At 46.6% G+C, this 27223-nt stretch overlaps 3 protein-coding genes across 6 annotated transcripts in view; 1 reads left to right on the top strand and 2 right to left on the bottom strand.

Annotated features, from left to right (window-relative positions):
* Positions 1 to 14814, bottom strand: part of TMOD4 (tropomodulin 4) — a 38537-nt gene extending 23723 nt beyond the window's left edge. For 2 of the 4 annotated variants that reach the window (XM_069951358.1, XM_069951359.1), the window contains exon 1: positions 14795 to 14814. The gene's annotated coding sequence lies outside the window, so the exon portion shown is untranslated. Of the gene's footprint in view, positions 1 to 2215; positions 2317 to 14794 lie in introns of those variants that run through there. The other 2 variants (XM_069951362.1, XM_069951360.1) reach the window with 2 other exon arrangements.
* Positions 14815 to 16545: 1731 nt separating this feature from the next.
* Positions 16546 to 22630, bottom strand: VPS72 (vacuolar protein sorting 72 homolog). The gene is made up of 6 exons (XM_069949488.1): positions 22445 to 22630; positions 21991 to 22143; positions 19773 to 19890; positions 19471 to 19647; positions 18224 to 18368; positions 16546 to 18006 (listed from the first exon to the last, which is right to left on the bottom strand). Exons 1-6 carry the CDS (start codon positions 22559 to 22561, stop codon positions 17637 to 17639), a joined length of 1080 nt encoding a protein of 359 aa, XP_069805589.1. The 5' UTR covers positions 22562 to 22630; the 3' UTR covers positions 16546 to 17636.
* A 1662-nt stretch (positions 22631 to 24292) lies between these two features.
* Positions 24293 to 27223, top strand: part of PEX19 (peroxisomal biogenesis factor 19) — an 8462-nt gene continuing 5531 nt past the window's right edge. The window contains exons 1-4 of the mRNA XM_069949489.1: positions 24293 to 24372; positions 24658 to 24770; positions 25808 to 25973; positions 27200 to 27223. The exon at positions 27200 to 27223 is cut by the window's right edge and continues 62 nt beyond it. Of these exons, the coding sequence (XP_069805590.1) occupies positions 24324 to 24372; positions 24658 to 24770; positions 25808 to 25973; positions 27200 to 27223 (352 nt within the window). The 5' untranslated portion in view covers positions 24293 to 24323. The remainder of the gene's footprint in view (positions 24373 to 24657; positions 24771 to 25807; positions 25974 to 27199) is intronic.

Genomic DNA, 27223 nt, shown 5'->3' with positions numbered 1-27223 from the left:
TAGTGACTGGCACAAGGGGGGGCATCAGTGTAGTGACTGGCACAGGGGTGAGGCATCAGTGTAGTGACTGGCAAAGGGGGGAGGCATCAGTGTAGTGACTGGCAAAGGGGGGAGGCATCAGTGTAGTGACTGGCAAAGGGGGGAGGCATCAGTGTAGTGACTGGCACAGGGGTGAGGCATCAGTGTAGTGACTGGCACAGGGGGGAGGCATCTGTATAGTGACTGGCACAGGGGGGAGGCATCTGTATAGTGACTGGCACAGGGGGGAGGCATCTGTATAGTGACTGGCACAGGGGGGAGGCATCAGTGTAGTGACTGGCAAAGGGGGGAGGCATCAGTGTAGTGACTGGCAAAGGGGGGAGGCATCAGTGTAGTGACTGGCACAGGGGTGAGGCATCAGTGTAGTGACTGGCAAAGGGGGGAGGCATCAGTGTAGTGACTGGCAAAGGGGGGAGGCATCAGTGTAGTGACTGGCAAAGGGGGGAGGCATCAGTGTAGTGACTGGCACAGGGGTGAGGCATCAGTGTAGTGACTGGCACAGGGGGGAGGCATCTGTATAGTGACTGGCACAGGGGGGAGGCATCTGTATAGTGACTGGCACAGGGGGGAGGCATCTGTATAGTGACTGGCACAGGGGGGAGGCATCAGTGTAGTGACTGGCACAGGGGGGAGGCATCGGTATAGCGGCTGGACATGGGGATGAGCCTGGCCGCTGTATTTAGAACGGACTGGAGAGAGGAGAGTTTAGAGGAAGGAAGGCCGATTAGTAAGGAATTGCAGTAGTCTAGACGGGAATGAATCAGAGCGACAATAAGGGGCACATGTATCATCCGGCGAACGGATGATTTTTGGCGGAAAGTGCCGATTTGCGTATTATTTTATACGCAAATGGCCGATTTGCGAATAAAATATTCGCAAATCGGCACTTTCCGCTGAGTACGCCAGGGGGCGGAAAGGGGGCGGAAAGTAGGCGGGAAGTGGGCGGAACGGAGGGCGCGGACTCAGAGTCCGCGCGATTTATCATCCGTTCCGCCCAAATGTACGCCGAAAACCTACTCCAGTCCTCAGCTGGCGTAGGTTTTCGGCGGTGCGCACCGGCGCGCACAGGATTTATGTACAGGCAGTCCGCCTCTACATAAATCCCCGTACCGCCGGAGCTGCGGGGGCATTTTTAAGTCCGGCGTAAAAAACGCCGGACTTAATAAATGCCTCCCTAAGAGTTTTAGCAGATTCGACAGGAAGGAAGGGACGGATTTTAGAGATGTTTTTTAGATGCAGATTACAGGAACGTGAAAGAGATTTAATATGAGGAGTGAAGAAGAGATCCGAGTCACATATAACCCCAAGGCAGCGGGCTTGTTGTGTAGGGGTTATGGTCGCACCACAGACAGAGATGGAGATGTCAGGTGGGGGGTGGTTAGCAGAGGGAGGGAAGACAAGCAGCTCAGTCTTAGAAAGGTTTAGTTTTAGGAATAGGGAGGACATAGCGTTAGAGACGGCAGACAGACAGTTACTGGTGTTCTGTAGAAGAGCGGGGGTGATATCACGGGAGGAGGTATACAGCTAACACCATAGAGCGGTGGTATAATAACTACATACAGTGCATAACACCATAGAGCGGTGGTATAATAACTACATACAGTGCATAACACTATACAGCGGTGGTATAATAACTACATACAGTGCATAACACTATACAGCGGTGGTATAATAACTACATACAGTGCATAACACTATACAGCGGTGGAATAATAGCTACATACAGTGCATAACACCATAGAGCGGTGGTATAATAGCTACATATAGTGCATAACACCATAGAGCGGTGGTATAATAGCTACATACAGTGCATAACACCATAGAGCGGTGGTATAATAGCTACATATAGTGCATAACACCATAGAGCGGTGGTATAATAGCTACATATAGTGCATAACACCATAGAGCGGTGGTATAATAGCTACATACAGTGCATAACACCATAGAGCGGTGGTATAATAGCTACATATAGTGCATAACACCATAAAGCGGTGGTATAATACCTACATACAGTGCATAACACCATACAGCGGTGGAATAATAGCTACATATAGTGCAGAACAGCAAACAGAGAAAACAGCACCACAGATACATAATACTGCAAAAAATCACCCATCATATACGCAGCCCTATATACAGAGGCTAGGGAGATACCTATATACCCGTGTATACACACCAGGTGGGCCGTAGATCCAGAGAGGCCGTGTCGAGATGTCACTGTCACCACCGGCTCAGCCCCAGAAAACACTGACTCAGCTGGGGCCGCAGAACCATGATAGATGACTATCTAACCCGACAGACTAATACCCACAGCATGTGCTACACCCAGCACCCTGCCAGAGAAGTGATACTGTGCATACAGAGAGCTACAGCAAGAGAAGTGATACTGTGCATACAGAGACTGAGAGCTACAGCACAAGAAGTGGTATTGTGCAGTGTATATATATATATATATATATATATACACAGAATAAGAGCAGATACTGAGGATTACACCCAGTATACAGGACAGGAGAAGTGGTACTGTGCAGTGTATATGTATATATGTATATATATATATATATACAGAATAAGAGCAGATACTGAGGATTACACCCAGTATACAGGACAGGAGAAGTGGTACTGTGCAGTGTATATATATATATATATATATATATTTCCCTTACGTCCTCAGCAGCAGCACAAATGGGGAAGATCCTATCTTCCTGCAATGGTAGGACAGATGGTACTAATAAAAGATTGATTAGGAGCCCTATAAGAAGGCCATACAGACCCCTCCTCCTTGTGTTTTTTTCTGTCCTCCTGTGGGACAGGTGGTAGGAGAGGGAAGCAGGCTCAGGCCTATGTTTGTGTCTGACTTTCCTTTCCAAAGATTCTTCCTTTCCACATGGTCGTGTGGAGAGGGGAAATTTATAGAAATGTTGTTTTTCCTGCTCTGCTGTATCAGAGAGGAGATTATTTACTTTTTAGTAGAGTTATCGCTCAGCTTCTCTGCTGTATGAAGCCGCTGTGTGAGGGAAGCCATGAAGCTGCTGCAGTAAGTATCATGGTGCTGCCAGACCTGTGTCCTCACCTGGGCGGCTGCTAATGTTTCTTGATACTTCAGCAAGGTAAGATATGCTGCTTTTTCTTTTGAGCTGGAAGCCTGGCATGTGTGTCAGGAGGATTATTGTATATATATATATATATGTTGTATGAGGCTTTTATGCCTCAAATGTTTCGTTTCAATGTTTTTCACTTTTTTTAACATTGGTTGTGCAAGTCCTGTTAGACTGCTTCACTATATGAGTGACCTATGTAACTATAGTGAGTATACATGAACACAGCTTTAAAGCTGCTAGTTGGGTATTTAGTACACCTGCTGTCTCATTATTTTCTCCAGTACTGCTACAATGAAACTGTGTATGTGTGTGAACACAGCCCTAGAGCTGCTAATTGTGTACACCTGTTGCCTCATTACTTTCTATAGTACTGCCATCGGATGATGCAGTGAAGCTATAAAACTGTGTGTTTGTGTGTGCACACAACCCTAGAGCTGTTAGTTGTGCAGTGTGCACACCTACTGCCTGATTACTTTCTATAGCACTGCTACCAGATGATGCAGTGAAGCTCTGAAACTGTATGTGAACACAGCCCTAGAGCTGCTAATTGTGCACACCTACTGCCTCATTACTTCTATAGCACTGCTACCAGATGATGCAATGAAGCTATAAAACTGTGTGCACACAACCCTAGAGCTGCTAGTTGTGCAGTGTGCACACCTGCTGCCTGATTACTTGCTATAGTACTGCTACCAGATGATGCAGTGAAGCTCTGAAACTGTATGTGAACACAGCCCTAGAGCTGCTAATTGTGTACACCTGTTGCCTCATTACTTTCTATAGTACTGCCATCGGATGATGCAGTGAAGCTATAAAACTGTGTGTTTGTCTGTGCACACAACCCTAGAGCTGCTATTTGTGCATTGTGAACACCTGCTGACTAATTACTTTCTATAGTACTGCTACCAGATGATGCAGTGAAATTGTGTGTGTGAACACAGCCTTAGAATTGTAGTTGTGTAGTGTGTATACCTGCGGTCTGATTACTTTTCCAGTATTTCTATCAGATGATACAATGAAGCTATAAAACTGTGTATGAACACACCCTATGGAGCGTCTGTGTGCTACTCCAGTGCTGCCATTTAAGAATGCAGTGAAGCTACTGTGTATGAACACGGCCTTAGAATTGTTAGTTGTATACTATACACCTGCTGTCTATTTACTTTCACTATACTGCTATCAGATGATATAGTGATCATGTGGACCTTCTGTGTGCTGACATTTAAGAATGCAGTGAAGCTACTGTGTGTGAACACTGCCTTAGAATTTAGTCGTGTACTATGTACACCTGCTGTTTAATTACCTTCACTAATACTGCTATCAGATGATGGTTATCATGTGGACCTTCTGTGTGCTGCTATTTAAGAATGCAGTGAAGTTATGAAGCCACTGTGTGTGAACATTGCCTTAGAATTGTAGTGTACTGTGTAGCACCTGCTGTCTGATTTCTTTCACTATACTGCTATCAGATGATGCAGTGTCCTATGAAGCTACTGTGTGTGAACACAGCCTTAGAGTTGCTAGTTGTGTACTGGATACATCTATCTAATTACTTTCCCTAATACTGCTATCAGATTATATAGTGACCATATGGAGCTATGTGTGTGAGCACATGCTTAGAGCTGCTGGATGTGTACTGGATACACCTGCTATCTGATTACTTTCCCTAATACTGCCATCAGATGATGCAGTGATTCTATGGAGCTTTTTTGCGCTGCTCCAGTGCTGCTATTTAAGAATGCAGTAAAGCTACTGTGTGTGAACATGGCCTTAGGATTATAGATGTGTACTATCTGATTAGTACTGTTATCAGATAATGCAGTGACCTATGAAGCTACATCCTTAGAGATGCTGGATGTGTACTGTGTATACCTACAGTCTAATTACTCTGTAATACTGTGTACACCTGCTGTCTAGTTACACTCTGTAATACTGATATCAGATGATGCAGTGACCCTATGGAGCTTCTGTGTACTGAAGGATGCAGTAAAGCTATGAAGCTGCTATGTGTGAACACTGCTTTAGGATTGCTGGTTGCATATTCATTGCACCTGTGTGTCTGATTCCAGGCACTCTGCACTAGTCTGTTAGTCGGCCGGTCAGTCTGGCACAACTTCCATCCTTGGATGTAGCAGGATTCTGGTAACAGAACTTCTGGGGAAAAAGCTTTCTTGGCGTACAGATCCTGCAAGATTCCACTCTCAGGTGGCAGAGAATTCATTTGTGGATTGCAACTTTTTCTCAGAAGAGACAATGACTGCTTAAGATTTTACATCTGAATGATAATCTACAGGCTGAACTGGATGGAGTCCGAGGTCATGGCTCCTTCAGACGCACAAAGTCCTTGTTCAAAAAAAAAAAAAAAAAAAATTCTTAGTAATTTAAAAAAAATAAATAAATAAATAAATAAATAAAAATAAATGTCTATATTACTATAGCTGAGCAGTATACTTGGCTGCCCGATCCCCACAGTTTGGAGACTGGTCCTTCGTTGTAAGGGGGCAGATGTTCACTCCAATATAAAGATAGTTGGATCTGTATTGGACATTCTCATGAAAGTCTAATAAGAGAAGGAACTTCTACTTTTGTTCCACATTCCGTAGGAATTCTAGTTTGGAAGGTAAAGGAAAGAATCCTGCACAAGAAGGACCAGACGTCTCGGAGGCCTTGGGGATGGGGACAAGAACTTGTGACTACGTCTTTTCTGACAATTTATTTCCATAATGAGAGAGGTCTGTACCAGTGTTATATGATAGGAAAGGCTACCATATTGAATTTTGATCTGTGGGTCCCTCCTAGAGGGATGTTATCTGACCGTGTATACCTGTATACAGCCTCCTCTGAGAAAGCTGCTGTATGGAGGATTTATGCTCTGTAGTTCCCTCCTAGAAGAAGGATGTTATCTGACCAGGTATACCTGCATGTACCTGTATACAGCCTCCTCTGAGGAAGGTGCTGTATGTGGGATCTATGATCTGTAGGTCCCTCCTAGAAGAAGGATGTTATCTGACCAGGTATACCTGCATGTACCTGTATACAGCCTCCTCTGAGAAGGCGGTTGTATGGAGGATTTATGCTCTGTAGTTCCCTCCTAGAAGAAGGACGTTATCTGGCCATGTATACCTGCATGTACCTGTCTACAGACAAAAGCTGCATATTCCTTTACATCAAGACCTTTTGTACAAGGCAATTGGCATTCTTTTCAATTTACAGCCCTTCTATCTGGAATAATCTTGGCTCCATCTACAGTCACCACGTAATGTCTATTGTACTTTGACTGTTTGAGAAAATTGAAGCTCATCATTGTTTTCTGGCATCGAACAATTCCTAAGGAGGAGAATAGATCCCCAGTCTGTGACTTTCTTCCTCCAGAGAGATTACAGAAGTTGACACAAGTCGGGGTTCTCAGCACTCCCCAGTTGCTGTCACTTCATCTGATACCCTTGGGTCTTATGTCTACACTGGAAATAACACCCAGAGACAAGGATAGCTTTTCCTGCTCAATGGCAGCAGTCTCCCAATGAAGTGGGTAGAGAAAACCATTGATATATCAAGCAGTGGGGCGCTTGTATGAGCAACGGGCAAAGAAGCCTTAATCCCCATCAGAAATGTTGCTGGCATCCAACATATGAAGGGAATACTAGTCCACTCCAGCACACCAATCTATGGTAAGCTATCAGTATAAGATCAAAACCGCATCTAGGATGGCGCATATCGATCTTTATAGGGGCACTACTGGAGGCAGGGGCATTTTGTCTGCTGGCAATCTATGCTGCGATGTAACCCTGTCGGAGGAACGGTCTCTGGACCAGAAGCTTTCTGGAAAATCGCATGGAGGATAGACCTATTCCTATTCAAGGTTCAAATTGGAAAACCTTTTTTCCTCACTCCTAAAAAGCCCAGAGTCTTGCAGAATCTGAGACAAGGTTGGGCCTTGGTCAGCCTCATTTGCCCCTATTGACCCAAGAGGGCATGGTTCACAATGGTGAGCCCCCTGCCTAGGAATCTTCTGGGAACTCTCCCAGTCTCCCCAGCTACTGACACAGAGTAGCAGAGATTACTCCCAGCGTCCCTGCCAGGTGTGGGCAGAGTCTAAAAATCTTGCAAGTAGCAAGTCTCTGGTTTCATGATGGCCTCTTATATTATCTAAAAGCATGGCGCTAATTCCATAGGAATAATCTGGAGGCTTCTGTATACCCTCAGTTAATAACTCAAGAGGGCAGGCTTGTCCGAAGCTTGACTGCCGTCAACAAGGTGGGAATTGATATGCTGTCAAAGTGGTGACCACTCTTCTGTAGTCCAGAGCCACAACTGCCTACAGAACCTACCTGAAGGTAAAGAAGATGAAGCCTGGTGGGTGATGTCTCTTCCACATCTCCATTGTTACAATCCATTACTCCTGCCAACACGGGAGAGAAGGAGCTTCATCCCTTAGATGTGGGAAGGGCTTGGAGCATGTATATTGAACGGGCAAACTCCTTCAGGAAATCTAACCACTTGTTTTTATCCTTTGCAGGGAAAAACAAAGGATGCAAGTCATCCAAAGCTTCTCTGTCCAGATGGATAAGGGAAGTCATCTCCATATGCTAACAAGAAGCTGGATTACAGGTACCTGGTGCAATCACATTCAATGAGGGCAATATCATCCACATGGGCTGAAAAAAGATCTGTACCCTTGGAACAAATATGCAGGACTGCTTCATGGTCGTCCGTCAATACCTTTTGTCAAGCACTATAGACTAGATATTCACGAGTCAACCAGTTTTTGGCTCAGCCATTCTGTCTTCTGTAATGTAATGGCCCTCCCTAGTCTGTTTTCATAGCTTGCTATATCCCCATTTGTGCTGCTGCTGAGGACGTAAGGGAAAGGATAATTTTTTACTCACCGTAAATTTTCTTTCCTGTAGTCCGAAGCAGCAGCACAGACTTCCCGCCCTGATTTAAACAAACTATTATTTATGCAGCATACCTTGATTGTTTTAATGCCTTATTAACTAAGATTTTATTATGAATTTTAAATTTTTTTGTCGTTAGAATTAACACAAGGAGGAGGGGTCTGTATGGCCTTCTTATAGGGCTCCTAATCAATCTTTTATTAGTACCATCTGTCCTACCATTGCAGGAAGATAGGATCTTCCCCATTTGTGCTGCTGCTTCGGACTACAGGAAAGAAAATTTACGGTGAGTAAAAAATTATCCTATATATACCGAATAAGAGCAGATACTGAGGATTACACCCAGTATACAGGACAGGAGAAGTGGTACTGTGCAGTGTATATGTATATATATATATATATATATATATATATATATATATATATATATATATACAGAATAAGAGCAGATACTGAGGATTACACCCAGTATACAGGACAGGAGAAGTGGTACTGTGCAGTGTATATATATATATATACGAGAAGAGGAGACGCCGGACCCAGGTGAGTAAAAATGTTTTTTTTTTTGTTTTTTTTGTGTGTTATATATTGGGGGCCTATATAAGCGGGGGGAGCGCACAGGGGGGCTATATAAACGGGGGGAGCGCACAGGGGGGCTATATAAACGGGGGGAGCCCACAGGGGGCTATATAAACGGGGGGAGCGCACAGGGGGCTATATAAACGGGGGGAGCGCACAGGGGGGCTATATAAACGGGGGGAGCCCACAGGGGGCTATATAAACGGGGGGAGCGCACAGGGGGGCTATATAAACGGGGGGAGCGCACAGGGGGGCTATATAAACGGGGGGAGCGCACAGGGGGGCTATATAAACGGGGGGAGCGCACAGGGGGGCTATATAAACGGGGGAGTGCACAGGGGGCTATATAAACGGGGGGAGCGCACAGGGGGGCTATATAAACGGGGGAGCGCACAGTGGGGCTATATAAACGGGGGGAGCGCACAGGGGGGCTATATAAACGGGGGGAGCGCACAGTGGGGCTATATAAATGGGGGAGCGCACAGTGGGGCTATATAAACGGGGGAGCGCACAGGGGGGCTATATAAACGGGGGGAGCACACAGGGGGCTATATAAACGGGGGAGCGCACAGGGGGGCTATATAAACGGGGGGAGCACACAGTGGGGGTCTATATAAACGGGGGAGCGCACAGGGGGGGCTATATAAACAGGAGAGCACACAGGGGGGCTCTATATAAGTGGGGGAGTGCACGGGGGCTATATAAACGGGGGGAGCGCACAGGGGGGCTATATAAACGGGAGCACACAGGGGGCTATATACAAGTGGGGGAGCTCACAGGGGGCTATATACAAGTGGGGGAGCTCACAGGGGGCTATATACAAGAGGGGGAGCTCACAGGGGGGCTATATAAGGGGGAGCACACAGGGGGGCTATATACAAGTGGGGGAGCTCACAGGGAGGCTATATACAAGTGGGGGAGCACACAGGGGGTATATAAAACTGGGGGCAGCACACGGGGTATATACAACTGGGGGCAGCACACGGGGGGTATATACAACTGGGGGGAGCACACAGGGTATATACGACTGGGAGAAGCACACAGGGGGTCTATATAGTATACTCGGGGAGCACACAGGGGGGCTATGTATAACTGGGGGATCACACAGGTCTATATATAACTGCGGGAGCACACAGGGGGGTCTATATACCACTGGGGACAGCACACAAGAGGTATATACTACTGGGGGCAGCACACAAGTGGTATTTACTACTGTCGGCAGCGCACAAGGGGTCTATATAACTGGGGGCAGCACACAGCGGTCTTAATTACATTGGGACTGCACAGAAGTGCCTATATGCCTCACTACTATACCGGGGCACAGAACATACCTAATTATTAAGTGGGAGCACAGGGACACCTTTAATCTGTGGGGGCACAGAGGGGCGTAACTACTATATAGGGGTACAGGGGACCTAACTACTGGATGTGTTGGAGCCTAAAATATTTCTCTGACAGATTCTGGAGGCAAGATTACCAGCCGGGAGAAGACTTCAAGGTGGCCCAGGCTGGATGGAGAGAGAAAGGAAAAAAAGTAAAAGACGCTGATCAGAGAAGACGCCTCCTGTAAGTCACTGGATGTAACTGCACTCTGTTATAGGGTCTGTAGTGATAAGGGTCATGGTGTGGCAGTATTATGTTATGGCATCACTGGTAATATCTTTCTGTTTTGTTCAGAGCAGTTTTGAGGTGATATGTAATCTCTGTATGGTGGTAGGAGGGTTATAAGAGGACTACTGGGGGGGCAGCGCATGTTGAGGAGGGGGGGGGGGGCATGGGGGGGCCCCAGACATGACTTTGCTTGGGGCCCCAGAAATGCCAAGACCGCCCCTGTGTATATATATATATATATATATATATATATATACACAGAATAAGAGCAGATACTGAGGATTACACCCAGTATACAGGACAGGAGAAGTGGTACTGTGCAGTATATATATATATATATATATATATATATATATATATATATATATATACACACACACAGAATAAGAGCAGATACTGAGGATTACACCTAGTGTATAAAGGACAGGAGAAGTGGTACTGTGCAGTGTATATATATATATATATATATATATATATATATATATATATACGGAGTTACACAGCATGTGAGAAGCAGTACTGTATTATATCCAGTATAGAACAGAAGTGATACTGTGTAGGTTCCATATACAGTTGTGTGAATTCTATAGTTACATAGTATGAGGGCAAAATAAAACAAACCACACTGACTTGGTTTTATCAGTCTTTATGAGGCAAACACTGTCTGGTTTTGCTGTTAGCAGTATATATATATATATATATATATATATATATATATATATCTATATATATATCTATCTATTGCTGTGATTGGTCGCTACAGGCAGCTCACACACTTCTGCAGAGCTTGTGTATCTAAGCCTATCATGTGTGATACTGTCTGCAGAGCTTGTGTATCTAAGCCTATCATGTGTGATACTGTCTGCAGAGCTTGTGTAGCTAAGTCTATTGTGTGATACTGTCTACAAAGCAATCCCCTCATGTACTATGTTGTACTGCCCAGACAGTATATCCCGAGTCTGTACATTCTCTTCAGCCACTAGGGGCGCTGTTACACTGACACCACACACATACCCTACTCTCCCTTGTCCTAGAAGCTTGCAATCTTCACCGTTATCAGAATACATAACATATTATGATGCTGCGTTTACACGGAACGATTATCGTGCGAATTCGCACCATAACGATCAAATTCGAATGATAATCGTACGTGTAAACGCAGCGAACGATCAAACGACGAACTAGAAATCGTTTTGATCTTACAACATGTTCCAAAATCGTCGTTTGTAAAAAAATTCGCAGATCGTTCCGTGTAAACAGTCGTTCGCCGATTCAACCAATGTGTGAGATAGGCTTAAGGGATCGCAAAACGATCGCAGAACGAATTGCCGTACGATATATCGTACCGTCTAAACGCTGACCGTCATGACAAAAAAAATTGCTACTCCGACATCGTTAATCGTACGATCGGGCCAATTATCGTTTCGTGTAAACGCAACATAAGACATCTCAGTTGTCTAGGAAATCGGGGGCACTGCCCTTTAATAGTCAGGACTGGAAGCTCGGGAGAATTACTCATTGCTCACTCCGGGAACACAACCAAGCCGGGGACGTGCCAACCAGAGCCGGAGATTATCGCTTTCTATCTGCACCGCTGCTTCCAAAGTGTTCACCCCCTGGAGCGTGTAACCCATTGTGTGCCAGCTGCTGAAAGTGACAGGAGACTACAAATATCAGCATGCCCAAGAATACTGACTGATTTTCCTATAGATGCCTTAATGCTTACATGATGGGCACACATGGTCCTATAATGGGTATTGGGTCCCTAGGTGGGTAATGTGGGTATATGCATATAGCTTACCAGTAACAGTCTGGATGAATGCACCCACATAGAAACATGTGGGCAGGACGTTCAGTCTGTATACAAGAGCCATGTCTGGTCTGTATGCCATTTTATTAAAGCCCCATATGTAAGCCGCTGGTCAGCTCTGGATATAAACAAAAATACCCTTAGGCGGTAATGGTGATTCAACAAGGTTTTTATACCATCATGGCACAATGCAACATTTCATCAACCCTGAAGCGGGTCTTTAATTTGGATAGCAACCTGCTTCAGGGTTGAAACATCACCTGGTGCCATGATGGTCTAAAAAGCTAATTAAATCACATCACCGTCTAAGGATGCTGCTTACGTTTGGTAGATGGACTGTCGGGACCTTATGGACTCGGGCTGAATAACCCTTGCATTGGAAACAAGTAGTAAGTTGGCATGTGCTGTAGATCGCTTTTCTTCTATGTCTCATGCAGAGAGACTGAAAAGACAGCGGATCTAAGAGAGAATTTCTAAAAGGCACAAGCAATGAAGTGGACGGGCCACCAGAATGATCACTGTATCGTTTGTGCAGCCATTTAAATATACTGCTATCAGCCCCACATCCTCTGTTTGCACAGGGAGATGTGCAGCCGAAATGTTGCCACCACCGCACAAAAGATGCGTTCGGCCATTGAGTACCAGTTTTCCAGCTGCTGATCGCTGCCATGTCTACACAAGCCGGTTATTGGCCGATGGAGCATTACTAGCAAGGCTAGAAAATAGGCCAGCGGAAAAGTGGCTTAACAAAAACTGGTTGCCCTGTGGACAGTACATGAGATGCCTGAATAGATCAGGGGTATTCTGGGAAAAATTTACTTTTCCCGTATCCATAGGATAGGGGAAAAATTAAGAGATTGCGATGGTCCGACCCCTGAACCCCCAGCGATCTCTGTATTGGACCCTGCCGGCTCTAGTATGCCTAGAGCCCCGGGTTGGCACATGACCTGCGGCAATATTTGTTCCTATGGAGCCATAGAAAGAGCTGAGTACGACGGAATAGCGATGTACTCAGCTCTTCCCGTCACTTCATAGGAACAAATACAGCCGCAGGTCACATGCCGACCCAGGGCTCTATTCATAACAAAGTCGGCGGGGTCTGATATGGAGATTGCTGGGGGGGGATCAGGGGTTGGACCATCGCGATCTCTTACTTTTACCCTATTCTTTGGATTGGAGGAAAAGTTAGTGTTTCCCAAAATACCCCCTTTAAGGTACTGCTTCTCATATATAATTATACTCAGTGCATAAGGTATTATCACAGGTGTTCTCTGTATGGTATATCCTCGACACATGACCTGTTGGTAGGCCATGAGGACTGGAATTGAGAAGCACTGACTACAGAATCATGGAGTCTATCAAGAGACAAATGGACATAAACATATCCAGCAAATGGGCTTCAAAGGATCCATCAGGTTCAGGAGACGTCATCTGACCAATCGCAATGCAGCTTGGGAGAGAGACGTGTAAAGACATTCACGTGGGGTCAAGAACAGAAGACCTTCTGCAGTAATACAGTCCACCAAGTCTCCCGAAAGGACAAGGACACATCGCTCACGTTCCGTAGCCTCGTAAAGTTGGGGGACAATACCAGCACAAGTTATTATGGCTATTCTTGGTGACATCCCACATCCTGTAATAACCCAACTATTCCGGGAAATATATCTCAAGACGTGACTGAAATCGTCTGATTAATTCACAGGACTATGAAGTGTTTTGGGGAAACCCTCATCGGTCACATCAGCCATTGTGACGTCACTTTGGCCGTCCAATTATTCGATATCTGGACTAATATTCAGGAGGTGTCGGTTCCTCGAGAACAGAAGAGCAGCCAAAAATCTCTAAAGTATTGGTTCCTACCAGAAGGGGGAGGGGGGTGCTCATTGTTTTGGTCAGAATAACACTCAGTATTTTTAGACCAAACCAGGGAATGGGTCCAAGACCCAGAAAAAGCTCTGAGCCTTTCTGTGAGTTTTTCTTTGTACTTGTTGCACTTTTGCTTTTGGCAGAAAATACTGCCGTGTGATCCCAGTCACACACACGACCATTATATGTAACCACCTGTCCATGTCCGGTCCCTGAGGGGCCCTTGTTAAAAATAATCCCTCAAATCTGTACGACCAAATGGCAGCTGCGTCGGGATCTGCCTGTAGCCCCATAGGGATTTTTGCTATAAACACAGTGCTGCACATCCGGATTTACACCACCAGCCCTGACCTCACCGCAGTTCTGGAGAATGTGCAGAACCACAAGAACTGACAATTGCCAACAAAACCTTTCAAAAATATGTAAAATAATAAAAATTTATAAAGTAAACTGTAAGTTGACCAGTTCAGGCGTATAGACCCCAGCTGCCAGGTTGTGACAACGTGCACAGTCTAAGTCACACACACAAATATGGTGCGGAGCCGTCCGGGGCCCCTAAACTGGGTTATTTCTGGCACAGAGCCCCCACTATAGAGTTACCATCACCAGACAGACACACACTTTCCGAGCTTTAGTAACTTTCCTTACACAATGTCACCGCACCCGCAAATCCCAGCCCAAAAAGAAGGTAAAAAATTTACAATTTATATAATACAAAAATTTACAGAATTACATAAAGAATTAAAAAAAAATATGGAATGCTGTTAATTGCTCAAAAGTCATAAAAATATTATAATATTTAATTAATATTTGTAAAATTTAAAGAAAAGGAAATTTGTAATTTTTTTTTAAAAGTTGCAGAAGTTGGGATCCTGGGGTATGAGCACGCTTACCTTGTGACTCTCCTGTCTGCTGTGTGAGGGGGGTCTGAGCCAGCCTCACAAGGGGATACTTTTAGAAGGGGTGTGACCCTGCTGTCATTAGGCTACAGCTGGTGCCTGGATTTACATGACCTCCGGTAGACACCTAATGGTTATTTTCCAGTATTGCGCCTTGACTGCCCTATCGCTTGCCTAAAAAAATGAATCTCACAACATAAGGACTCTAAAGAGTCATCTCATAAAAGTCAATGCTGTATATTGAAAGTATATAAACATGCAAAAAAAAAAAATTAAATAAAATCATGTGATCAAATTAAAAAATTTAAATTACATTTTTTTTTGGAAAAAATTATTTAAAATTTCATAAAACAATAATACAAGTACATAATACAAGGAAAATGATTCTGCAAAAGGTTTTATTTTAACTAATAAAAAAAACTTAATACCTCCTTATATTTACAGGAGGTCACTGTGGTCATAAAGCTGCAGGAGGAGGCAGGGAGGGAATGTTTTCTTTGCTGTCCCTGAAAACACCTGTTTTTACTGTCAGTGTCAAAAAGTAGAGATGTCACCTGACCCCCCCCCCCCCCGGGGATCTGACCAAACTACAGCCCCATATGTACATCGTATTCATGAGGTCACTAAACAGGTCTGGATGCATGTAGAATATTATTCTATAATATCATTATTATTAGTTTTTTTCCCTTTAACTTGGCAACTGAAAAAAAATTCTTGAGCACGTTTAGAGCACTGGTATCAAAATCACGGCCATCAAGCTGTTGCAGAACTACAATTCCCATCATGCCTGGACAGCAAAGGACCAACGATTTGCAAATTACTTCTATCTAAAAATCTCCAGTCAGCCAGTACTTATAAGCTGCTGTATGTCCTGCAGGAAGTGGTGTATTTTTTCCTTCCAACGCAGTGCTCTCTGCTGCCCTATTCATTCTCTATGGGTCTTCTGGGCATTACCATTCTTTATGCTCAGAATGGCCATAGACAGTGAATGGAGCGGTTCCTGAACGGACCACTTCTTTATTCACGGAGCTCATTTTCAGCAAGGGTCCCAGCAGTAGGACCCCCAGCAATCAGGTAGCGATCAGATATAAAGCGAATGTACCACCGGTGGATTGTTTTTGTGATTTTTACATGGATAGACTGGCGCCGGCCCGGGGATGCCGGTACTGTGGTCCCTTTTTTCAACCGAGGCCCGGTTCCCGCATACAGCGTTGGTCTATTATTGAGCTCCGAGAGGGAGTGAAGCACTGGAGGCAGGCTGGCCCCCAGTGTGACAAAACCCCCTCTCCTGTGACGTGGCCAATCGTCACACTGGGCCTTCCCCCCGGCCAGTGCTTGATAACAGACCGGCACCGTACGTGGGAACTGGGCCGCGGTTCAAAAAAGGACTGCGACATCGGCATCCCCGCGCCGGTTTATCCATGTAAAAAAAAAAAAAAAAAAAAAAAAAAAAAAAAATTTCAAAAAAAAAAAAAATCACAAAATAGATGTACCGGTGATACATTCACTTTTACTCTTTTGACAATGCCATTAGGTATTGCTACTAAATCCAGGATTGGGATATCAGACCGTTGTGAAAAACTGGCTTTAAACCGAGTTTACATTTAAAATTCTATTTTCATTTTCGTTACAGGAACAGATGATCAAAAATATGGCCAGAATGGATCTGTGGCAATGAGCGTCAGCACTGCCCACAGATTGTAAGAACGCTGATGTAGCGGATCAAAGCGACAAGTCACATGTGGAACATTTCTACCGGTATAAAACTCCTATGTTTATTTCAGGTTTCAAATTGACTGAAAGGAAAAACCTCCGGGCTGTAATATTTTAGGTAACATGGTGGAGAATCACTGCCCCAAAGCTGCCCATTGTCCAGATCCAAATTCAAAACCACTGGCAAGTATGGCGTTACCCCTTCCTGACATTTGACGTACATGAAAAGTCAGGGGGTATGGTGCTTATGAAAGGGCTCTTGGTGGGAGAAGAAAAAAATACAGTATATTAGCACTCACCTGCCACCACTGCTCGTCCTGCTGACAGGGCCAGTTCCACCTGCTCACGTAACACTCGGCCATGGGGACAGGCAATGTCAGAACAGTACTGGTACCAGCGTTTTTATTCCCCTCCACCATAAGCCCTTTTAAAGAGGTAGTTCACCCTTTTTTTCCCCCTTTAAAATCAACTAGGGCCAAAGATTTATAATTTACTTCTATTAAAAAAAAAAATCTCAAGTCTTCCAGTACTTATCAACTGTAGTATGTTCTGCAGAAAGTGGTGTATTCTTTCCAGTCTGAAACAGTGTTCTCTCTGCTGCCACCTATGTCCGTGTCAGGAACTGTCCAGAGCAGAAACAATTCCCCATAGAAAACCTCTCCTGCTCTCCAGACTGGAAAGAATAAACCACTTTCTGCAGGACATAAAGCAGCTGATAAGTACTGGAAGACTTTTTTTTTTTAATAGAAGGTAAGTAAAGTAAATTAGAAATCTCTGGCACCAGTTGATTTGAAAGAAAATATTTTTCGGTGAACAACCCTATTAAGTATATATATATATATATATATATATATATATATATATATATTATTTTTTTTTTTTTATTTTATCTGGACAACCCCCTTTAGATTGTGATCCTCCCTTACACTACCATATTTTGCTCACATAGGTCTGTGGAGATTCTGACTGTAATATCTTACAGGTCTGGAGAACATCACATGAGGTGTTCGGGCCTGAACATAATTTATATTGTAAAGAAAATTAGCCAAATCAGACAGATGCCAAGCGCCCACTTTCCTTGGCCTCCACTACAATGGGGCGGCCGCCTGCCTGGCCCGGATCATCAGCTTGCTGGAACGCTCTGTTTGATGACTATTTTCTGCCGCGTGTTGCGCTGGCTGCTGTCCTGAGTTGTGGGACCCATGGAAGCGGCAGCCATGGCGGCATTGGGCAGGCCATGAGCGGTGATGTACTTTTTATAAGCTTCTCGGATGATCTTGAAGGAGCGGGCGTTGTAATATGGAATGTCAGTGATGGGGTCCCTGTACTGCGCCGGCTTATGGGTGACCGGGCACAGCTCTCGGATAGGGAGCTTGGCTTTGTTCTTGGGGAAAATACGTTCAAAAGTCTCGTCATCCGAGAAGGTGATGAAGGTTCGGGAACACTTGCTGGCAGAGGGGGCAGTGGGGTCACCGGTCTGTTCATGCTCCAACCTGGAAAACAAGTGAGTGTCTCAGTATTAGGAATCTTATCAAGCTGGGTTTTTGGGAATGATGGGTGACAACCAATATGGCCTCCATAGCAGGTGATGCCTCACTACATGATTACTGCATCCAGGAATCTGGAAAAGCCCTCTGGGAGCAGTCATGGCAGCCATATTGGTTTCCAGGGTTAAGCACTTTATAAGGCTTTGACCAGATGATCACTCACCCCTCCACGTCTACGTTTTCCTCTTTCACGGTGGTATCTGTGATTAGCGGCATGGCCACAGAGTGGTAGCGAACGGTCGGCCCCACGCATCTCCTCTTCTTCTGCACCTGCTTCTTCTTGTCGGCTTCTAAGCGCTCGTAGTTTTCTGCAATCAAACATTAAAGGAGCAAATGTCAGAGGCCGGAGACTCCTGGGTCAATAGATAATTGAAGTTGAATGCGACCTGACCTAAAGTGACCCTGTCACCCCCTTTTTGCATTATGACTGCTCTACACAGGTGTAAAGGGTAAATTTAGCAGTTTTCAGACCTCATGATGTTTTTTCCAGTAAAAAGTGATCTTTTATCATCTGGGATTGGGATACGGAGGGGGCGGGGCTAAGTGGCCCTTCGCCCGTGAAGCCCCTCCCAGGTATCCCAATCCCAGATGATAAAAGATCACTTTTTACTGAAACAAACATCATGAGGTCTGATAGAAAATGAGGTATGAAAACTGCTGAATTTACCCTGTACACCTGTGTAGAGCAGTCAGAATGCAAAAAGGGGGTCACAGTGTCACTTTAACCCTTAAAGTGTCACTGTCTTTTTTTTTTTTTTGCAGAAATCCATAGTCCAGGCGATTTTAAGAAACGTTGTAATCGGGTTTATTAGACATTATCTGCATTTAAAAAGCCTTTCCCCAGGTCCCCCCCTCCTCCTCTCTCTTATCCACTGCATCATCAGGAAATCTCAACTCTTTTACATCAGTCGGGTCCTGTCGGTTCTATGGACAGGGGAGGGGGGAGGAGGGAGATTAGTCGGCAACAGAGAACAAAGGATTACACAGCGGGAACTGTGTGAAAGTCGGTATTCAGAGGTCAGAGAGGTCAGTGCTGACCTCAGAGGAGATAGCCTGGTGATGTAGCTGTAAATTAACTTTTTGTTGTCCTGTTTTGGTGCCTCATCTCCCTCCACCCCTCCCCTCTCCATAAGAGAACCCTGAAGACAGCTGCTTTTTCATGATAAAAATGCATTTTCCGGCTAATAAACCCAATTACAAAGTTTCATAAAATCGCCCGTACTATTGATTTCTGCAGTAAAAAAAACTAACCGACAGTGACACTTTAACATGTGTGGTAAAGGGCACCCCCCTCTGATGAGTATCTGACCACCTTGTGCACTGATGCCTTTGAGGAGGCGCCATGTTCTCCCTCTGTGATGCCAGCACAGGATAATGGCCGACATCAGAGCATTACCCTCATGCACGTACCTAGTGAGCGGATGTTGATCTCCTCTGTAAGCTTGGCCTCCGCCAGCAGCTCCTCCTGGGTCAGGGGTCTGTCGGGATGAGGTCCTTTCTTCTTACGGGACTGCACCTGTCTCTCCTGCACCCTCAGGAAGGTTTGGCGCGTGTGCTCTGTGGTAGACTGGCGCATCTGCTTACGACCTGTCAGAAGAGGCAGGTTCAGGGTTTAGTGACTGGTCACAGGAATCGATTTACCATGAACACTGTGGATGTGGTGGAAAGGAAGCCAGCAGGCACCTTACATGTACTCTGGAAATGACACTTACTGTCTGCCCCATCTTCTGTGACCTCCTGCGGGGGAGGTCTCTCTGGGCGGCTCTTTGGCGCACTGGCTGCGGTCTCAGGTTTAGGCTTCGGTTTAGGCTTTAGAAGCTGAATTGGCTCCTGTGGAGAAAATAGGTAGAAGCTGGAGACCAATAGAGACATGACCCAGTCCACCCTTTAGTCCAGGGATGGGGAAACTTAGGCCCTCAAGGTAATGCAAAACTACAATTCCCATCATGCCTGGACAGCCAGTGCTTTGGTTATGCAGGCATGAAGGGAACTGTAGTTCTGCAACAGCTGGAGGGCCGCAGATTCCCCATCCCTGCTCTAGTCTCTCAAACTGTGACACATCCCAAATAAAACCTAGGGAAAATAAAAATGGCCAGGCCTTCCCTCTGGGTGGGCTCACATATAGGACAAGCACCATACTGCACTCCCAACACTCACTGTGCTCATCATATTCATCACGTCGCCATCTCAGATGTGTAATTTATTAACCCTCCCCCACCTGTTTAATGCTGGTTATGGTGGCCCACTATTCTGCAAACGGACGCACCATTACAGTGTCCTTACTGCCATAGCACGTGATCATATGACCGGCTATGCCTGCAACATCCTGCAGCAACAGAAGAGATCAGAGTTAAATCCTAGATGTTAACCCTTTAAATGCTGCTTTTAGCATCAGACAGACAATCTACGTATGTTCATAGGAAAAGAAGCACAGCACCCATCAGCGGGGTTTCCATGGAAGCCGGGAGCCTAACATAAGTCTTTAGGTCTGCAGGAAGCATCTGCCTATTAGACCCTGCCAAATGTACTGACAGCTACTAATGCTCTGGAACATGAAGAGCTCCAAAGGATCATGGGATGGGAGGAAGGAGGGGGGGGCGAGGAGAATATCATTGAAGGGGATCACTCCCTCCCAATGGTCAGTAGCAAATCCAAGAATGGAACAGACACCGGGGTAAACGTCAATGAAAAGATTTGCACCTTTTTCTGGTTTGGACGACACTATTAGTTTTGGCTAAAAATACTGTGTGTGAACCCAGACTTAGCTCTATGGAAATGTGACAGCTATATGTCCCCCACTCCCCAGAGCAGCACGTCCCTGAGAACAATAGTGTGAGGATTCCATGAAGAAACTGAGGCTGACAATTATACGGTGACTATGAGGACATCTACTGTCAGGTATACATGGGCGGCTCCTGCAGCTAGACTCCTATGGTGACCTACAGGTGCCAAGAAACCTATTGGTCACAGATGTAGCCATAACAGTTAGTCATCTGTGGGGGGCTGCTGTGGCACCTCTATGGGCCTGTGACAAATATGGGAAACCATCTGTCTGTGTCCTTGTATCACTCAGAAGACATGTTGTAACTGCTAATGAATAGGTCCTTGGGCCCTGCATATATATTATATATATACATACACACACACACACACACACAGTGGTACCTTGGTTTAAGAGCGTTTTGGTTTAAGAGCTCACAGTTTTTCAAAATTGTGACTTGGTATAAGAGCAATGCTTTGGTGTAAGAGCTCCCTGTACTGGGTGGGAGGGGGAGTGGGGGAGGGGCATGGTCTGCATAGCGGGGTCTACAGCACTGTAGTCTGACCCAGGAAGTCTCCCTCACCTTCCAAATCATAGCAGATCCACTTCAGGCTGGGGCTCACATCAGGGGACAGGACTGTGGAGGTAATCTCTCCATAGCTGTAACCCCTCTCTCCCCAGACAGAGAGTGCTGCATCTGCCCTGCTCATTTCTTCATGCTCCCTGCAGTCTCTGTCCGCCCTTGTGTTTCCCATCCTCTCCATTACTGTACAGTAACTTATAATATCACAGATTCTGCTGTTTCTGAATGTTTGTTTCATCTGTTTTACATGTTATTCAGAATAATAAATCATTATTTTTGGGGTGTGGAACCAATTGTCTGCATTTCTATGATTTCTTATGGGAAAATTTACTTCGGTTTAAGAGACACAAGACACAATCATGGGCTGATCGTTGTCTCCATTCTACAGAGCGATAAACGGCCGAATCGGGAGGATTCGGACGATTATCACTCCGTGGAATAGGCCCCTAAAGCTGCAAAAGTCTTTATCAGTGGAAACCATCAGCAAGCCTGCTGGCCATAGCTGTTGGCTTCCTGGGCTGCACAGTGCCTGCACCCTGCAGTATGAGTGTTACTGATTGGCCGAGCTCCTGCGCCAGCCCCTCACCTTATAGGCTTTGGTCACCACCCTGCGCTTCCTCTTGGGCTCGTCCTCCTCGTGCTCGCTGGTGGGCTCGTCCCCTTCATCAATGTCGAAGTCCGAATCCACTTCGTCCTCGCTGGCCGATCGCTCTTCATTATACTCCTCATCGCCGGATTCCTAGGGACGGAAAGCGAGAGGGGACATCACCATACGGGTCACTTATGTCTAGGATCAGGGGGACCTAGGAGGGCCAGGGCTCCCATAGCTTATACTGCTGCTCATCCAGAGCTTCCTGGTACATGAAAACAACCCCAAAGGATGACACACAGGGAAAGCAAGCCTGGCATAACTCTGGAGGTTAGATAGTGAAGGACTATAAGTCCCAGCATAACTCACACACAGCCTCAGGCATTGTTATTGCTCCAGGTCTGTAGGGGCATGCTGGGAGATGTAGTTCCATTAGCAACTATGAACTAACCTCGTTGAACCCTCCGTATGTCGTCTTATAGAACTCATCCTCCTCTTCCCGGTCCAGCAGACCGGACATGCGGTTTCCCGCCGTCTTACGATGCGCTCTGCTCTCCGCCAGGCTCATCTTGCGGATCTACAAATCGGTCAGCGGCCGGACAAGTCTACCGATCCAGGCAGAGGAAGCGAGCGCAGAGCGGAGGGCGACACAGCCAATCACAACGCAGAATAGAGAAGTGACACTGGGCTCAGCCAATCAGAGGGGCTGACGTAAATTCTCTAGTAAACAATGGACTGCTAACTACGTCATCAGCCCTGCGACTACTGCCAACCTCAGCACGTATTGCCAACCACAACATGGCGGATCGAAACCAGCTGAGCTATAGAATGGAATAAAGAGAATTATCGCCCTGTCCTATAGTATTTTGTTGTCCAGAACAACACAGCTAACAGCCAATCACAGCTCAGCTTTCTTATATGAACAACAAGCTCTGGTAAAGTGAAAGCTGAGCATTGCTTAGTTGCTATGGGCAACAGAAAGACTCTTACTATAAGTCAGTGCCATAAATCTACACCAAAGTTTTTATTTATTGTGGATGAGAAAGCTCTGCTGCTTTAGGTGGGCCAAAATCAGGCAATGGGCACTTTCTTGGGGGGGAAAAAAATACTATACTCACCTTCCACCTACCCCCCTCACGACTGTCAGTACATTCTGTTCTCTAGCCCAATATATTGGACATGCCTGCTCAGCCAATCACCTTCCTCCTCCAGGGATTGAATGAGAAGGCATATGATTCCATATTTTTTAGAGAACAGGAGGCTCTGACAGCAGGGACCGGCACCAACAGGGGATAGGCCGAAGGTGAGTACTGGTTTATTTTTTTTCTCCCATCCTGAGCAGTTTTTAATGCAGAAATATTTAAAGGGGTTGTTAACCAAAAAAATGGTTGGACTTCCACCCGTTCTGACAATGAAGAACGATTGTCCCTTGAATGAATGGAGCGCAGTGCATCCGACCTCCAACCATCAACTAGTAATCCCCTATCCTTTGCGATAACTCCCCCAAAAAGGGGTAATTTAAAATTAACTGGTGCCAGAAAGTTATATAGATTTGTAATTTGCTTTTATTAAAAAATCTCCAGTCTTCCAGTACTTATCAGCTGCTGTATGTCCTGCAGGAAGTGGTGTATTCTCTCCAGTCTGACATAGTGCTCTCTCTGCTGCCACCTCTGTCCATGTCAGGAACTGTCCAGAGCAGTAGCAAATCCCCATAGAAAACCTTTCCCACTCACCAGACTGGAAAGTATACACCATTTCCTGCAGGGCATAAGGCAGTTGACAAGTACTGGAAGACTTGACATTTTTTTTAGAAGAAGTAAATCACAGATCTCTGGCACTTTTGATCTTAGTTTATTTGAAACGACGCCTTTAAGGGGTTATAGCACGGGATAGGGGATCGATAGTTACTGGGTGGGGGTCTGATGCACTGCGTTGCATTCATTCAAGGGACAATGGTTCCCCAGTAGTTGAAGACCCTCAGCAGTAACAGACAGTGTTTAGGTGTTTGTATTCACTGACAGCAAGTAGTGATCTTGTCCATGAGAGGAGGTGAGGCTTAAAGTGGAGCTTTTCATTACATAGACTGAAAATGCCCTTTAATCCTAGACGACTAGACAGGCTGGAGATACTATGACATTACCATGCCCCCTGCTCTGCCCTCTGTAGCACAGGGCACCCTGCCAGTCTCAGCACATAGCTCCTCCCAGTCTCCTTTTAAAAATGGCGCCTGCCACCGCGGCCTCACTGCCCTTACCCGAGCGCGCGTCCTATTGGTCGAAGGTTGCTGACGTCACCAGGGTACACCCCCTCACCCGTAGGAAGTCGGAAAGATGGCCGGCGCTGGGGGAGAAGACAAGGAGCTGGATGAGCTGCTGGATAGTGAGAGCTGGGGGGCTCGGGAGGGCAGAGGGGCTGCTATTGTTCTCTGGCGTCATCTGCTTTCTGGTATCTGCTGCAAAACTTAGCCTTGGGCTGCCAGAGCATGCTGGGAGTTGTAGTTTTCATATGTTTTATAGCCTAAGCTGTGATCTTGTGCTGCTGTTCTCTGCTATCAGATGTCTTATAGGGCTGAGGAATGGAGCTATGATAGATCCCTAGGGCTGGGGTGATTGACACATTGTATGCTATTGCTTTCTGTTGTCAGCCATGTTATGTCTATGACAGGTGCACTCGATGATTTCGAGAAGACCGGTCTCCCTCCTCCTCCTGCCCCAGCGGCGGCTGACAAGTCTGCAAAGCCTGATGTGTCTGCGAGGCCGCCCGGCGATGCTGCTAAGGTCAGTGCCCCCCTCTATTATTAGTATAAGTCCACCCCGGGACCAGGGGGCACCCCCATCATCTCCTATTAGTATACGTCCACCCCGGGACCAGGGGGCACCCCCATCATCTCCTATTAGTATACGTCCACCCCGGGACCCCAATACCAGGGGCACCCCCATCCTCTCTTTATTCCTCTCCACCCCGGGACCCCAATACCAGGGGGCACCCCCATCATCTCCTTATTCCTCTCCACCCCGGGACCCCAATACCAGGGGGCACCCCCATCATCTCCTTATTCCTCTCCACCCCGGGACCCCAATACCAGGGGCACCCCCATCCTCTCTTTATTCCTCTCCACCCCGGGACCCCAATACCAGGGGGCACCCCCATCATCTCCTTATTCCTCTCCACCCCGGGACCCCAATACCAGGGGGCACCCCCATCATCTCCTTATTCCTCTCCACCCCGGGACCCCAATACCAGGGGGCACCCCCATCATCTCCTTATTCCTCTCCACCCCGGGACCCCAATACCAGGGGGCACCCCCATCATCTCCTTATTCCTCTCCACCCCAGGACCCCAATACCAGGGGGCACCCCCATCATCTCCTTATTCCTCTCCACCCCGGGACCCCAATACCAGGGGGCACCCCCATCCTCTCCTTATTCCTCTCCACCCCAGGACCCCAATACCAGGGGGCACCCCCATCATCTCCTTATTCCTCTCCACCCCGGGACCCCAATACCAGGGGGCACCCCCATCCTCTCCTTATTCCTCTCCACCCCAGGACCCCAATACCAGGGGGCACCCCCATCATCTCCTATTAGTATACATCCACCTGGGGACCCCAATACCAGGGGGCACCCCCATCATCTCCTTCTTCCTCTCCACCCCGGGACCCCAATCCCAGGGGGCACCCCCATCATCTCCTTCTTCCTCTCCACCCCGGGACCCCAATACCAGGGGGCACCCCCATCATCTCCTTCTTCCTCTCCACCCCGGGACTTCAATCCCAGGGGGCACCCCCATCATCTCCTCCTTCCTCTCCTCACAGGATCCCCTGTTCACGTCTCAGGAGAAGTTCTTCCAGGAGCTCTTCAGCAGTGAGCTGGCGGCACAGGCCACCGAGGAGTTTGAGAAGGCGATGAAAGAGCTGGCTGAGGAGGAGCCCCACCTGGTCGAGCAGTTCCAGAAGCTGTCGGAGGCGGCGGGGAAAGTTGGTAAGAAAAAGATGGAGGGTGTAAAGGTTGACAGACAGAGCACAGCCAGCGGGCAAAGGGCAGAGTCCGTCTGAGGGCACGATAATTGTAAACAACAAGGCAGATATGGCGGCAGAATGTATAGAGTACATTAAGGCTGATGCCTCCCATTGTAGTCATCAATGACTTCATGTGTATAGTGGGCTACCGGGCAGTCAGTCACTTGTGTCCCAATGGATGAGCCTTGTTTGATTCTTGTACGTTCCTAGCGATAGCGCAGTCCCCTATTGTACTTTTCCTTGGGAGGAGTTACACAGTACAGTACTATAGATGACATGGGGGAGAATAGGTTACTGATGCACTGGCTGTGTAAGAGACAATGTAATCATTAGAAAGAAACAGGACAGCAAGGCAAGTGTTACCCTAAGCACTGACCAGGCTGGCACCGTGCTGGGGGGATGTGTTATAAAATACAGTACTATGGCTGACGTGCGGGGGAGAGTAGGTTACTAATGCACTGGCATTGTAAGGGTCTATGAGAGCAGATAGGAAAGAAGCAGCAGGACAGCAAGGAAAGGGTTACTCTAAGCACTGAACAGGCTGGCACTGTGCTGGGGGATAACTCATACAGTATAGTACTATAGCCGGCATGTGGGGGAGAATAGTCCCTTACAAAGCTAGTGCATCAGTAACCTATTCTCCCCCACATGCCTGCTATAGTACTGTATAACACATCCCCCTAGCACAGTGCTTAGGGTAACCCTTTCCTTGCTGTCCTGTTGATTCTTTCCTATCTGCTCACATAGTCCCTTACAAAGCCAGTGCATCACTAACCTATGTGAGCATAGGAAGTAAACAGCAGGACAGCAAGGCAAGGGTTACCCTAAGCATTGAACAGGCTGGCACTGTGCTGGGGGATGAATTATAAAACACAGTACTATAGCCGACATGTGGGGGAGAATAGGTTACTGATGCACTGGCTATGAGAGCAGATAGGAGAGAAGCAGGAGGATGGTGAGGAAAGGGTTACCTTAAGCACTGAACAGGCTGGCACTGTGCTGCGGGATGAGTTATACAGTACAGTACTATACATGACGTGTGAGGGGAGAAGAGGTTACAGATGCACCCAATGATTGGAGGGCAGAACAGCAGCCTAGAGCAGAAGCCTCTGTATCTAGTGGAGGGGAGGGCGGTCACAATATGAACCCGAATGCAGATTTCTACAATATCATTTTTTTCCCCAACAGGAAGTGATGAAACTTCCCAGCAAG

The sequence above is a fragment of the Dendropsophus ebraccatus genome, chromosome 13, assembly GCF_027789765.1.
Source record: "Dendropsophus ebraccatus isolate aDenEbr1 chromosome 13, aDenEbr1.pat, whole genome shotgun sequence".
NCBI lineage: Eukaryota > Metazoa > Chordata > Amphibia > Anura > Hylidae > Dendropsophus > Dendropsophus ebraccatus.
The sequence above is the reverse complement of the archived record's forward strand: the minus strand, read 5'-3'. Positions and strand labels throughout refer to the sequence as shown.

Excerpts from the sequence above, each read along its gene's own strand:
- VPS72 (XM_069949488.1), bottom strand. The coding sequence starts at position 22,561 with ATGAGCCTGGCGGAGAGCAGAGCGCATCGTAAGACGGCGGGAAACCGC. Across the intron at positions 19,648-19,772 it reads CACAGAAGATGGGGCAGACA|GTCGTAAGCAGATGCGCCAG; the intron begins GTAAGTGTCATT and ends CTCTTCTGACAG. Across the intron at positions 18,369-19,470 it reads GATCAACATCCGCTCACTAG|AAAACTACGAGCGCTTAGAA; the intron begins GTACGTGCATGA and ends GTTTGATTGCAG.